The sequence below is a fragment of the Sinocyclocheilus rhinocerous genome, unplaced genomic scaffold (assembly GCF_001515625.1).
Source record: "Sinocyclocheilus rhinocerous isolate Xijiao unplaced genomic scaffold, SAMN03320098_v1.1 scaffold86, whole genome shotgun sequence".
Taxonomy (NCBI): Eukaryota; Metazoa; Chordata; class Actinopteri; order Cypriniformes; family Cyprinidae; genus Sinocyclocheilus; species Sinocyclocheilus rhinocerous.
In genome coordinates, this window is record NW_015650012.1 from 10,865 (window position 1) to 24,383 (window position 13,519).

Genomic DNA, 13,519 nt, shown 5'->3' on the forward strand with positions numbered 1-13,519 from the left:
ACAAAAATATATCTTGACTCCATATAGTGGTTATTTTGGGAAAATCCCAGGTATTTTGAGCAGTAGGATTATAAAAAAGATGTGCTAATATAAAATTTAATTAAGTAGCCTTTATAATATTGCTAAATAAATCTATCAGTACTTTTTTACTTAAGTACATAAAAAATCGAGTACTTTTGTACTTTCACTCGAGTAAAATTGAAAAAGGAGTACTTTTACTGGAGTAATATTTTATTATACGGATCTGTACTTTTACTCAAGTACTTCATTTGTGTACTTCGTCCACCACTGCTGTGCAGTCAGGTCGACCGTTATAAATCACATAGCTGGAAAACAACCAATGTTTCCTTTTTCTCCTTAGGTTTTGGAGCGCTTTCAAGACCTCATTAAGTTGTTCCACAAATCCAGCATGTTACATCCCACAAGCCAATCGGACCCATAGATCCAGCCCAGAACGATAGAAGATGAGCCAGACTGACATAAGACTTGAACGATGTGTGCAGGCTGGACCTGCCGCCTGAATTGAAGCAGAAATAATGTAACACTTCAAATCCATTTTCCTGAAGTACTTGAACAAAAGAAACACCATTTAAGAAATTTGGGTAAAAATAGATTTATGATTCTTGATTTTGAAGGCATACACAAGCTTCAAACAGTAGTAAGACATTAAAAACATTGGGGAATTATTGTTACGTTTTCCTACAGGATGTGATTAAAAAAAAAATTCTGTCTAAATCAACAGAAAGGTTTCATAAATTACAGTGAATTGTCTTAATTATTATTAATATGGTTTCATAATAATTATATGAAGGTTGTGCAAATCATTTTATGCGAAGGAATATCCAATAAATTATTTGCTTGTCTAACAATACGTCGAATATTAGTTTATTTTCTGACTGTAATTCTGCAATAAACCAATCTCCCAGGAGGAACTTTGATTGACAGAGAAAGTCACCAATGAGCCTTTTACACCTCATCAGCTGTAGAATTACTAGCCAATCATCGCTTGCTTCAGTGACACGTTGTGTTTTCATCCCGCCCCTCACACACATATCGGCGGAAACCGCCCGGGTATGTGCGTTTTTAGTTTAGTTTAGTGTTGGTTTCATAGGAGATTATTCTCTCTTCCTTCTTCGATGGATAACTTTATGTTGCGCGGGGTTTTATGTCTGTCAGCTCTGTGTGTGTTGAGCTCGGCAGCGCGTGGACGCAGTGATGCGCTCGAGCTCAAAGACGCAGATTTCGAGTACATCGCGCCCGAGCACGAGACCCTGCTGGTGAAGTTTTATGCCCCATGGTGAGAGAATGATTCATTTGCACATGCAAATATGCAGTTAAGAACAGTTTGGTGTAAAATAATAATAATAAAGAGAATGTCTGCATGCATTTGCACTCAGTGCAGTGCTGCTGTGTGTGTGTGATGGCGGGAGCTGTCCATGGTACCTCAATACAGCGGTCTTTATGACAACCTTTGTTAATTTGGATAAAGCATTGTAAGGTTTTAAGAAAAACATGAGAGCTGGGATAAGTAACAATCTTTTTATTCATTGCTATATCACAAGTTAAGCGTTATTCGCCGTCGCCGTCATTTATTCCAACATTCCAGGAGTTCTTGATAGTTTTGCTGCTCTGTTTTCTTCTCAGGTGTGGTCATTGTAAGAAACTTGCTCCTGAGTTTGAAACTGCAGCTACACGACTGAAGGGAACAGTAATTTTAGCCAAGGTGAGTAATTTACAGTAGAGATTGCAATTGAAGCTCTATTGACAGTGTCCGTGAAATGCTGCCAATTAACACCTACAGCAATGTCCATTTTGTGAACACAATAGTTTACAGTGATGCTCTTACAATAAAAGTCAATGGGGCAAGGCATTGCATTAGGATAAATAGGTAACACTTTACAATAAGGTGTCATTTGTCATTAGTTAATGTATTAACTAACATGAACTAACAATGAACAATACATTTATTACAGCATTTATTCATCTTTGTTAATGTTAATGAAAATACAGTTATTTCTTGTTTGTTCATGTTAGTTCACACTGCATTAACTAATGTTATCAAATACAACGTTTGACTTTAATAATGTATTAGTCAATATTGAAATTAACATTAACTAAGATCAATAAATGCTGTAGAAGTACGCAAGATGGCGCCGACGCTGATGGCTGCCTCCGTGGCGTGCTCCGCAGTTGTTTTTATGTTTTTGTTAGTTTGTCCTGTCTTTAGTTATATCCCTGCAATCAGTTTCACCAGAGACGAATTGCTGGACATTCGGCAGTACACACCACCCGATATTTCACCGGTTTTTGATTATTCTGATGTTTTGCTGGACATTGTAGTCAGGGGAGCTGCGGCGCTGATCAAACGCTTCAGGACGCGCTGTTATGCATTTCATAAAAGCACTTATCCTAGAATGATCCTTTTATTTCACATATTAGCATGGTTTTATTGTTTGTTTTTCAACCTTAGTATACTACATAAAATTGAGCATAGTCTGGCTTATAATGCGTGAATGATACTAATGCATCTACCTACTTATGATGAGAATAACAGAGAAAAACCATTAAAATTTGCCATCTGGTCGACGCTACAGAGCTCTGAGCACCAGAATGGCCAGACATAGGAACAGTTTCTTCCCTCAGGCCATCATCCATCTCATGAACACTTAACAATAACTGTGGAACACACACTATTTATACACTCATACACTTATTTATCTAACACACATACTCAGTCTACACCTCAAATTTGCACATAATATACAGTACCTGTACATACAAAACTGTCTATTGTAATATACCTGCACATACAATTGTCAATTTATATATTTTTATTCCTTATTTACTTGTTCTATTTTTTATTTTTTATTTATTTGTATTTTTTATTATCTGTTTTTTTGTTCTGTCACTGTCATTCTGTTACACTGTGGAAGCTTCTGTCACGAAAACAAATTCCTCGTATGTGTAAAGCTCATTCTGATTCATTCTGATTCTGATTCATGTACTCACTATTTTGTAGATATTCAGTATAGTCACAAACATTGTGAGATTGTTTTTTGTTCTAACCTTATTTAGTTATTTGAGTATGCAAAGTTAGTTGAATCTTTCCACATCTGTCATGACCATATAAAGTGGTAACTTTTACACGGAATGTGCAAGGATACCAGAAAAAGCAACACCTAATCACACAAAAGTTCATCCTTCTGATTTAGACAACAGCTCAATTAACACCTTAGGTATTGAAGACATTTCTGCTTTTAAACCTTCTATCAGTGTTACTTAAAAGGGGTCATATGATGCTGCTAAAAAGAACATTATTTTGTGTATTTGGTGTAATGAAATGTGTTTATGCGGTTTAAGGATTTGAGACTTTAGTCTTTGCAACTTTACAGATCTTCTTTATGCACCAAGAGCTTGTAACACTCCAAAGAGAAAGGAATAATTGAAATCGCATCATATGACCCCTTTAATATTATTGAAATTTATTTTTTATTCATGTTTTGAATTTTTTTTTTTTTTCCCTTTTTCTTTTAATTTTAAGTTAACTTTTTTTTTTCAAGTAGCAGAGTTTTAGTTTACTATGATAACCCTGCTCTGTATAGATTTCCATAATAAGTGCTTTACTATAAATGCAGTTGTAGCTTTTACAAACGGAGTCTGAATATTTTCCTGTGGTAATCCGATTATATTGATAGTTTTGAACCTGCAATAATGGAAACTCATCTTAGTGGTCAATATTAAGGAGCCTCATGTGTTATCGTAATGTTAATAGTGGATTCAGTAGAGATTGATGTAAGATGGTTTAAGGATGTGTGACGGTCTTTGTTCAGGTGGACTGTACTGCTAATACAGAGACCTGTAAGCGCTATGGGGTGACTGGATACCCAACACTCAAAATATTTCGGAACGGACAGGAATCCTCATCATATGATGGGCCACGCTCAGCCGGTATGTTCCTGTATCATTTTTATTTATGTGTGCCATAAATACAATAAGTGATTTGCTGGTGATGTCATTGTGGGCATATAATTTCCAAACAGATGGAATCGTGAACTATATGAAGAAACAGGCCGGGCCTGATTCTGTGCCTCTGCATAGTGAGCATGACCTGGAGAACTTTATCAACAACTTTGATGCCAGCATAGTTGGTAAGTGCTCTAGTTGGCTCTAAACTTTATTATTTATTCTGTAGATTGAAAATATCTAATGCAGATGTAATGTTAATGCATAAATGCAGTAAAGATGGATAGATGGATAGAATATAGATAGATAATGCATATATTTTATTACTAATGTCTTGCATTTTCTTTCGTCTGTCCATATCTCAGGATTCTTCTCAGTAACTGACAGTTCTCAACTCTCTGAGTTTCTTAAAGGAGCCAGTTTAATGAGGGGGAGTTTCCGCTTTGCCCACACCACAGACCTAGAGCTCGGAAAGAAATATGAGGTCAAATACGAGTAAGCAAGGGGAGGGAATTCAACTGGTTTTTAAGTGATGGGTCTTAGTTAGGATAGTAAAATCAATAGGCTTATCCATGTTATCCATGAAAACACTTGACGGATCTTTTGCTGTTGATCTCAGATTTATCTGTCATTTGTGAGAAGCTCACTAAACTAGGCAGCCCTCATTTATTATTATTAGGCTTGTTATTTATAGGCTATAATCAATATTATTATTATTAATAGGCTCTGTTTTTAGCATTAATTATAATAAGAAATGTGACCCTGGAGCACAAAAGCAGTCTTAAGTTGCTGGGGTATATTTGTAGCAATAGCCAAAAAATCATTGTATGGGTCAAAATTATCGATTTTTCTTTTATGACAAAAATCATTAGGATATTAAGTAAAGATCATGTTCCATGAAGATATTTTGTAAATTTCCTACTGTAAATATATCAAAACTTCATTTTTGATTAGTAATATGCATTGCTAAGAACTTCATTTGGACAACTTTAAAGGTGATTTTCTCAGTATTTAGATTTTTTTGCACCCTCAGATTCCAGATTTTCAAATAGTTGTATCTCAGCCAAATATTGTGCTATCCAGGGTCACAAATGTTTCTTGAGCAGCAGATCAGCATATTAGAATAGTTTCTTAAAGATCATGTGACACTGAAGACTGGAGTAATGATGCTAAAAATCCATCACAGGAATAAATTACATTTTCACACACATTTAAACAGAAAACAATTATTTTAAATTTTAACAATATTTCACAATATTAATGTTTTTACTGTATTTTATCAGATAAATGCAGCCTTTATGAGCATAAGAGAAAACTTTTTTTAAAATTATTAGCGTGCATTAAGTAAATATTCAGAAATCATGTTTTCTCTTAGACCAGCTGAATCATTTGACTTTACCATAAATAAAAAAAAATCCAGCAATATGCAAATGTTAATATTTATTTTTAAGGACAATTTTGTTCACTTTGGTACCACAAACAATTTTGTTGTCCAACACTTGCTGTCCAGATTAAAATCTAATTCCTGGAGCAAAACCAGTTGAGAACCACTAATGTGGACTGTGTAGCTGGGTGTTCAGGATGAAATACTAATATTAACATAAATATGCAATACTACTAAGAATGTGTAAACCCTTTCCCTGCAGGTCCATGCTTCTGTTCCGCCCCCCCAGACTGAGCAGTAAGTTTGAGGAGAGTGTGGTTCACCACACAGGACCCCTGTCCATCACAGGCCTGCGCCGCTTCATCAGAGACAACATGTGAGCAGACACCGTCACATCACAAACACACACACACACACACGGCACATGCTGAGATCATGATTGCTTTTGCTCTGTAGTTTTGGACTCTGTCCTCACCTGACCAAAGAGAATAAGGATTCATTGAGGAAGAGGGATTTACTGACGGCCTACTATGACTTAGATTATCTTCGCAATCCCAAAGGCTCCAACTACTGGAGAAACAGGTGAGTCCTTTAAAATCAGTGAGCAAATATAAAGTCATAAAGCACTTACCTGTCTTTCTCCCTCCCAATTGCATTTAGAGTGTTGAAGGTGGCGTCTAAGTTCAGTTCTCAGGGCCTGTTGTATTCTGTGGCGAACCGTAATGACTTTCTGGAGGAGCTGGAGGTTGAGTTCGGTCTGGGCGCCTCGGACGCAACCGAGCTGCCGTTTGTCACCATCAGGACACGAACGGGAAACAAATACACCATGAGAGAGGAGTTCACGTGAGTACAAACACTTCATACTGTGAGGATCCTGTTTTCAGAATTATAAGGAAGAGATTATACATGATTTGATATTCTAAATAATTATATTAGTTGACTAATTAGGACATGCCACCACAAGCCGCAACAGCATATTTCATTTCCAGCGAGAATAGCATGGTGTCATTTGATCCCTGATGTGTTATCAGTTTATTTTCTGAAAACTGCTTTTGAAGACTATTATGTATTTCTTATGTATTCTTATAATTATTGCATTGAGTAAATTCAATAAAAATAATGAATTGCAATTAATCTGTTTTTTTCTCAAATGTTTTCTTTTAAAAATGCAGTGCATTGAATATTAATATGCTCACATAAGTTAAACAAATTAGCAAAATCCCAAAACTTATTTCTTGACCTTTCAAGTGTTTGGGGTCGGTAAGATTTTTTTTAAATTAATACTTTTATTCAGCAAGGATACATTAAATTGATCAAAACTGACAGTAAAAACTTTTATAATGCTGTAAATGCTGTTCTTTTGGGCTGTCTATTCATCAAAGAATCCTGAAAAAAGTGTATGATGGTTTCCACAAAAAGTATTAAGCAGCACAACTGCTTTCAACATTATTAATAATCAAAAATGTGACCCTGGACCACAAAACCAGTCATAAGGGTCGATTTTTAGAAATTGAGATTTATACACCATCTCAAAGCCAAATAAATAAGCTTTGATGAAAACATCCATTGATGTATGTTTTGTTATGATAGGACAATATTTGGCCGAGATACAGCTATTTGAAAATCTGGAATCTGAGGGTGCAAAAAAATCAAAATATTGAAAAAAATCACCTTTAAAGTTGTCCAAACGAAGTTCTAAGCAATGCATATTACTAATCAAAAATGAAGTTTTGATATATTTACAGTAGGAAATTTACAAAATATCTTCATGGAACGTGATCTTTACTTAATATCCTAATGATTTTTGGTATAAAAGAAAAATGGATCATTTTGACCCATACAATGTTTTTTTGGTTATTGCTACAAATATACCCCAGCGACTTAAGGCTGGTTTTGTGGTCCAGGGTCACAAATGTTTCTTAAGCAGATCAGAATATTATAATAATTTCTGAAGGATCATGTGACTGAAGACTGGAGTAACGATGCTGAAAATTCATCTTAAAATATATTAAAGTAGAAAACAGTTACTATAAATTGTAATCATATTTCACAATATTGCTGTTTTCACTGTATTTTTGATCAAATAAATTCAGGCTTGCCTAGTATAAGAAACTTTCTTCAAAAAAAATCGTACTGACCCCAAACTTTTGAACAGTAGTGTTCAACACACATTAACAAGACTGTTATCATAATACTGTTTGAATATAATAATATTCTTCATTTAGCTGTGTCCCATGATGTACATCAACACATTAAACGCTTTAATCATGTCTGGTTTTAATTGTAAGTATGGTCCCTCCTCAGACGAGATGGCAAGTCTTTAGAGAATTTTCTGGAAGACTATTTTTCTGGGCGACTGAAGCGTTACGTCAAATCAGAGCCTGTGCCAGCCAAAAACAATGGAGCCGTCAAGGTTAGTGAGACACATGTGCTTGATCGTTTCATTTGGTCTTCATTAACAGTCTCGTATCAAGCGTTAACACAAGTCGCTGTCTGTGGTCAGGTGGTTGTGGCAGATACGTTTGAAGAGATCGTCAGTGACCCAGAGAAAGACGTGCTTATTGAGTTTTATGCTCCATGGTGTGGCCACTGTAAAAAACTGGAGCCCAAATATACAGAGCTTGGAGAACGGGTGAGCTTACATGACATCAGTATGTCTTATCTCTGTCTGAATCACTTCTCATCCTGTTTTTCTGATTTCTATGCTCTCAGCTATACAGTGATCCCAATATTGTAATCGCCAAGATGGATGCAACTGCCAATGACGTCCCGCAGGGCTATGACGTGCAAGGGTATGTATTCACATCTCTTCATCGCTCATAAAATGTATTATATTCATTGTAGCTAGCAATTATGAACTTTTCGTTTTTCAGATTTCCTACAATATACTTTGCAGCTGCTGGCCGGACAGATGAGCCAAAACGATACGAGGTATTGTTTATTTCCACGATGACCATGTTTCTTATATCGTTTATATCAACTGTCATGTCCAAACTGTATATTTGTCATTGTAAATATTCATTCTTTGAATTTTGGTTGTGTTTTCTGTCAGGGAGCCCGTGAAGTGAAGGATTTCATCAAGTTCCTGAAGCTTGAGGCCTCCAGACCTCTTGTCCTAAATGGAGTCAAAGAAGAGCTGTAAACGGTAAAGGGAAAATTGCTGTACATTGTTCAGGAAGAGTGAAGAATCCAGTGGGATGGTGTGTCAGTTCGGTCATACATATCACATCAAATAAACTGGCAACAATCAATAAAATAAAACCAGTTGTATATTACACAAAGATCTAATGTTTATATTGTCCACATGATAAGCAGCAATCTGCACGTTTCTATGTTGAAGAGTCCTGTTTTGTCGTTTAATCACTTTGTTCTTTGTTGCATGAGCTTCATTGATTTGCTATTTACTGTTTAGACACAATGTTTCCATCCATCTACATTAGTTATCACTGTTGTTCAACATACATTTACGCCAGTATTCATGGCCTCTATGGATGGTAAAACGTATCAGATTTCATGCATTAGATGGACGGTAATTCGTTTCAAGCCATTTGTGGTGTACAATCATATGGAGCCATTATCAATGTTTGCATTTGTCATTTCTTGCCCCTGGTTTGCTACTGAAGTGATCAAATGGAAAGGCATCTTTTAACCCAAAATCTGTTAGGACATGGGTTGAACAATTGGTTATGTATTTATATAAAGTTTGGGTGTGAAATGGATGCAGTTTACACGATAAACGTTGTCCTGCCAATTTAGTATTTTTTCTACAGTACCCATGCCTTAAATTTGGTTTGACATCTAAATGAAGCTGTCTGTTCAGCAAGAGGTACTCACTGATGAGCAGAAAATGCTTGTTTATTAAACAAGAGGTAAGTATATGACATGCATTATTATTCAGATATTTATTTTTTTATATATTTCTATTTTCTAAAGTTTATATATATGTATATATATATGTGTGTGTATGTATATGTTTATATACACACCTCAGAGACATGTAGGACTCTCACACAACTTAGAAAAAGACATTTATTGTGAATTCTGAACCCTGGTTCCTCAACAGCTGTAAAGAACAAAAAAAAAACCTTCCAATGCTTTCAAACTGATTTATATATTCTATTCTTGCGCCTCTCTACCAGAAGAAATACTTTAAACAAGAGAAGAAAAACCTGGGCCCATACCAAACATAAAAAAACATCCTAATTGTGGGTCTGTGGTAAATCCAGTAAAATCTCTCTGAAGTAATCTTGACACCGGAGGAACTTAGCAGGTTGGTGTCGTTCTGACAAGGAGTGCAGGACTGAAGATTAAAACAAAACACTGGTCTAATTAAGACAGAGACAGCTTCCTGATTGCGTTTGTGTCTTCCCATTTCTGGTCTTTTCTAATACATGCACTGAAAGCTTGCAGTCTGTCAACAAAGAAAAGTCACAGACGATCCCAGCTATATTACTCTGAGCTTAAAACAAATCCAAAATATACTGCCTTTTTCATGCAACAGCCGTTTTAAAGTAAGCCAAATATCTGGTTGTACAAAGGAGGGCACTGAATGACAATCGATCAACCATACGTCACGTCATGAACTGATGTCAATTCACAACGCTATGTGAACGTTACTTAAGCTTAGGGAACTAAATCAAACAGGACCAGAGAGTGTGCAGAGCCATCCTACAGGTATCTATCTTTAATTGTAACTTTATTTTCTATGTGGAGGTTAAGAACTGAAATTATTTTCACAAGGAACACCCCGTTTTCTGTACAGTGTTTCGGAGGTAAGGTTTTTGTTTCTCCCCAGAGTGTTTTATAGTCTCACTCTCTCCGTATTTAAACTATAGTCTTGGTCGAATCTAAAATTGTTGGAGAAGAGTGAGGCCATGCCGACGGACACACAACCCACCCCACCCTGCTCAGGTTCTTAGCGGATCGCTTTGACGGGACTCTTGAAGCTGGAGGCTGCCTGCAGCTGTAGCTGGTAAGCCATTGGGTGAATCTTGAAACCATAGAGCCTGGAAGAGGAGAATGACAGTACTGAGAAACTGAACCATTTTAGAGATGTGAGAAAATCAATTTAAACAGAGGTGACCGCCATATAAAAGGAGGGCAAACCTGGGCACAAACTGGTTGGCAGGCCTCTTTGGCCGGTACTCGGGATGCACCATGAAGAGCATGTGGGGGAAGCCAGTGCCAAAATAGGCTCCATCGGTGTGATGGTGCCTGGACGACTTGGGTGTGTACACATCCATACACTTAGGGCAGTAGAGCTTCACCATGGCCTCACCAGGAATATCAGAGAGCCCTAGAGAAAAAACACACTAGACCCACTCATGGAAACTCACACTGAGCTCATGTGATCACTCGGCTGCACATAGACCTGCTCAGCCAACATTATTTAGAGCCATTTATCTCATTTAAAGTCAAGATGAAAGAATGTGTAACCAATTAAGAAACTCGATGAGATATTAAATGAAAAAAAAAAAAGTATGTCGACTATAGATTTTATCCATTGGGAAATGACTGAATTGTTAGTAGCAGGTGTTATTTAAAGGGGTCATATGATGCTGCTAAAAAGAACATTATTTTGTGTATTTGGTGTAATGAAATGTGTTTATGCGGTTTAAAGTAAAAAAAACCACATTATTTTCCACATACTGTACATTATTGTTTCTCCTCTATGCCCCGCCTTTCTGAAACGCGTCGATTTTTACAAAACTAAAGAGAAAGGAAAAATTTAAAATCGCATCATATGACCCCTTTAATAAATATGAAGTGTTTCTCACTTTGTAAACACTGAGTGCATGTTCTTAACCCGGTTATGCCTAGGCTGACAATGCACACGGTCATTTAAACACGTTTTCCTTTATCTGAATAAGGTCATAAACCGATTGTAACAGCTAGATTTTTGCCGATTTCAGTCAGCATGTAAATGCACTAACCTGTCTTCTGTCGGCTTATTAAAGTGCGCATTTGTGCTATGTGACAGGAGCGCGTCCTTTACTGTGGATTTAATCGCATCCAGACAGAACAAACGTTTTGCAGTAAGGGAGGAGTAAATATACCACAAACTAATTATAAAAATGTGTTCTCATCTCGTGCAGCAGAAGGAGAAGTGGTACAATCAAAATACTGCATCTTGAGAGGGAAATATATGAGATGCAAGTTTCTCGCGGACATGTTGCAATACTCTTCTTCAGTTTTTAATGATTTATTTAACATGACAACTGACAAACTAAATACTCAGAGTTAGATATGCAAATTATTACGTTTTGACATCACTAAAGGAAATACACTGATTTATTAATAAAGTCTATTAACCGCAGTTTACTTGCACTGCCGGGTTATTAGTTTGCATGTAAACCAGGACAACAGGTTATTTCAATAATGCAGTGGGGGGTGTGGCGGGGGGGGTTTGAATCATTTTCAATTACAAAATATTTGTCTTAATTACAAAAAGTAAAACAATGCAGTTGTCTCCCTGACATGGCTGCTTCAACACTAACTGCGGTTATTGAAACCACGCCTTCTTTCTTTGCGTGCACATTTGGGCGGCATTATGCTAATATTTCCACATAGTGAGGTAGATATGTGGGGGCGTGTTAGAACGAGCCGTTTTAGGGGGGCGTGGCAGAGTCTTAACTTTGATAAAGAATATCTCTTTGGTTTTGAGACTTTAGTCTTTGCAACTTCAGGGATCTTATCTATGCACAATCAGCTTGTAACACTCCAAAGAGAAAGAAAAACTTGAAATCGCATCATATGACCCCTTTAAAATGTCAGATGAACGTTAAGCAATTCAAATTCACAGCAAATGCAGAGGAAGAGTCACACATACAGTCTTTACTGGTAAATTACTGATAAGTTACCATTAAGAGATAGAGATAATGTGTGAACAGGACCTTTTCAAAAATCCCGGTAAATTTGTTCTGGCAATCATATCGTTCTTATGGAGATGACGTGATTACTCTGAGCAGTTTAAAAAGCTATGCTGCATTTTAATTCGTTTTTCTATGTAAATAGGCCTATGCGCTATATGGACATCTTTGACCATTGTGCCTCACAGCTTTTTGTCGCGCTTCTCCATTCATCAGTGCTGCGATGCTCATCTCGTGTTTATAAGAGCAAAATATTCTGATTGGCTGGTAATGTTAGTTTGGTTGAGAGTGAAAGCTGTGCTCCTCTCACACCATTGGTAGGCGAACTCATGGACTCGAAAGTGATAAACAAGTTTTTTTTAAATGTAGGATTATTTTTTTCTGCAGCCAAACACTGCACGCCGGAGAACTTTAAGCCCTGCAATCAACCAGAGAATCTCTCATTTTTGATGAAAGATTACAATGGCAAACATTATTTGTTTGAAGTCAAATAAATGGGACACCCACCAATAGGCAGCATTGGCTGATTCTCACAGTAAACACGAGGACAATAGCCAAAATCTCCCTGCTGGTACTTCTCCAGCTGCAAGACAAAACAAGCACAACATCATACGCATGAAGCTGAAAAATAAATGGTCTTTCTTTAATGAAATTATAACAGTCAATAACTAGATGACCCGGAGAAAACTCACCATCTGGGCAATGCCACGGTTAGTGAGGATATAGCGCGCATGGATCAGTCCATACAGCATCTCAGCAGCCTGCTCAATCAAGTCACTCTGGTTAGGGTTGTCCTCCAGCTCCTCATCTGACACACACACATACAATAACACCATTACACAGCTAGAAAATCACATTGTTTACAGTTAGCTTGAAACGGAAAATGCCATTGTCTTCTCTTCCCTTTGATTTCACATTGACTTTAAAACAGAGAAATGCATGTCTTCTATAGCAGTGTTTCCCAACCTTATTTTAGTCGCGGCACCCTTTGGAAATTTTAACAAACTTGTGGCACCCTACAAAATTAATTTTGTCACAATATTTGAATTTCTAACTTCGATATGATAATTTGAAAAGTATAGATATTCGGTACAACAGGGAAGAACTGCAGAATATAATGTCATACAGATATTTTTAATATTATTGGCAATCAGTAGGCTAATTTCTAATGAAGAGACCAATTTATATGACAGATTATAATGTAGGCTTTTATTCATATGTAAACATTGCGAGATAGTTATAATGGTAATTAAACAAAGTTTTGATTTTACAGCTGGGTAATTTTGTTGCAGTAGCACGAGAT

General features: G+C 36.6%; 2 protein-coding genes and 1 long non-coding RNA gene across 3 annotated transcripts in view; 2 read left to right on the forward strand and 1 right to left on the reverse strand.

Annotated features, from left to right (window-relative positions):
* LOC107711303 (uncharacterized) overlaps window positions 1-410 on the forward strand; it is a 1,410-nt gene extending 1,000 nt beyond the window's left edge. Inside the window, exon 3 of the long non-coding RNA XR_001636689.1 lies at window positions 362-410. This is a non-coding gene — a long non-coding RNA (uncharacterized LOC107711303). The remainder of the gene's footprint in view (window positions 1-361) is intronic.
* A 726-nt stretch (window positions 411-1,136) lies between these two features.
* On the forward strand, window positions 1,137-9,268 carry LOC107711304 (protein disulfide-isomerase A3-like). The gene is made up of 13 exons (XM_016516272.1): window positions 1,137-1,297; window positions 1,645-1,723; window positions 3,831-3,948; window positions 4,041-4,148; window positions 4,329-4,458; window positions 5,610-5,723; window positions 5,804-5,929; window positions 6,008-6,190; window positions 7,652-7,760; window positions 7,851-7,979; window positions 8,060-8,139; window positions 8,221-8,278; window positions 8,400-9,268. The coding sequence occupies exons 1-13, from the start codon at window positions 1,137-1,139 to the stop codon at window positions 8,487-8,489; spliced, it is 1,485 nt and encodes a 494-aa protein (XP_016371758.1). The 3' UTR covers window positions 8,490-9,268.
* A 94-nt stretch (window positions 9,269-9,362) lies between these two features.
* The window catches only part of LOC107711319 (casein kinase II subunit beta), an 11,088-nt gene continuing 6,931 nt past the window's right edge, over window positions 9,363-13,519 (reverse strand). The window contains exons 4-7 of the mRNA XM_016516285.1: window positions 12,909-13,024; window positions 12,724-12,799; window positions 10,454-10,643; window positions 9,363-10,353 (exon numbers count right to left, since the gene is read on the reverse strand). Of these exons, the coding sequence (XP_016371771.1) occupies window positions 10,263-10,353; window positions 10,454-10,643; window positions 12,724-12,799; window positions 12,909-13,024 (473 nt within the window). The 3' untranslated portion in view covers window positions 9,363-10,262. The remainder of the gene's footprint in view (window positions 10,354-10,453; window positions 10,644-12,723; window positions 12,800-12,908; window positions 13,025-13,519) is intronic.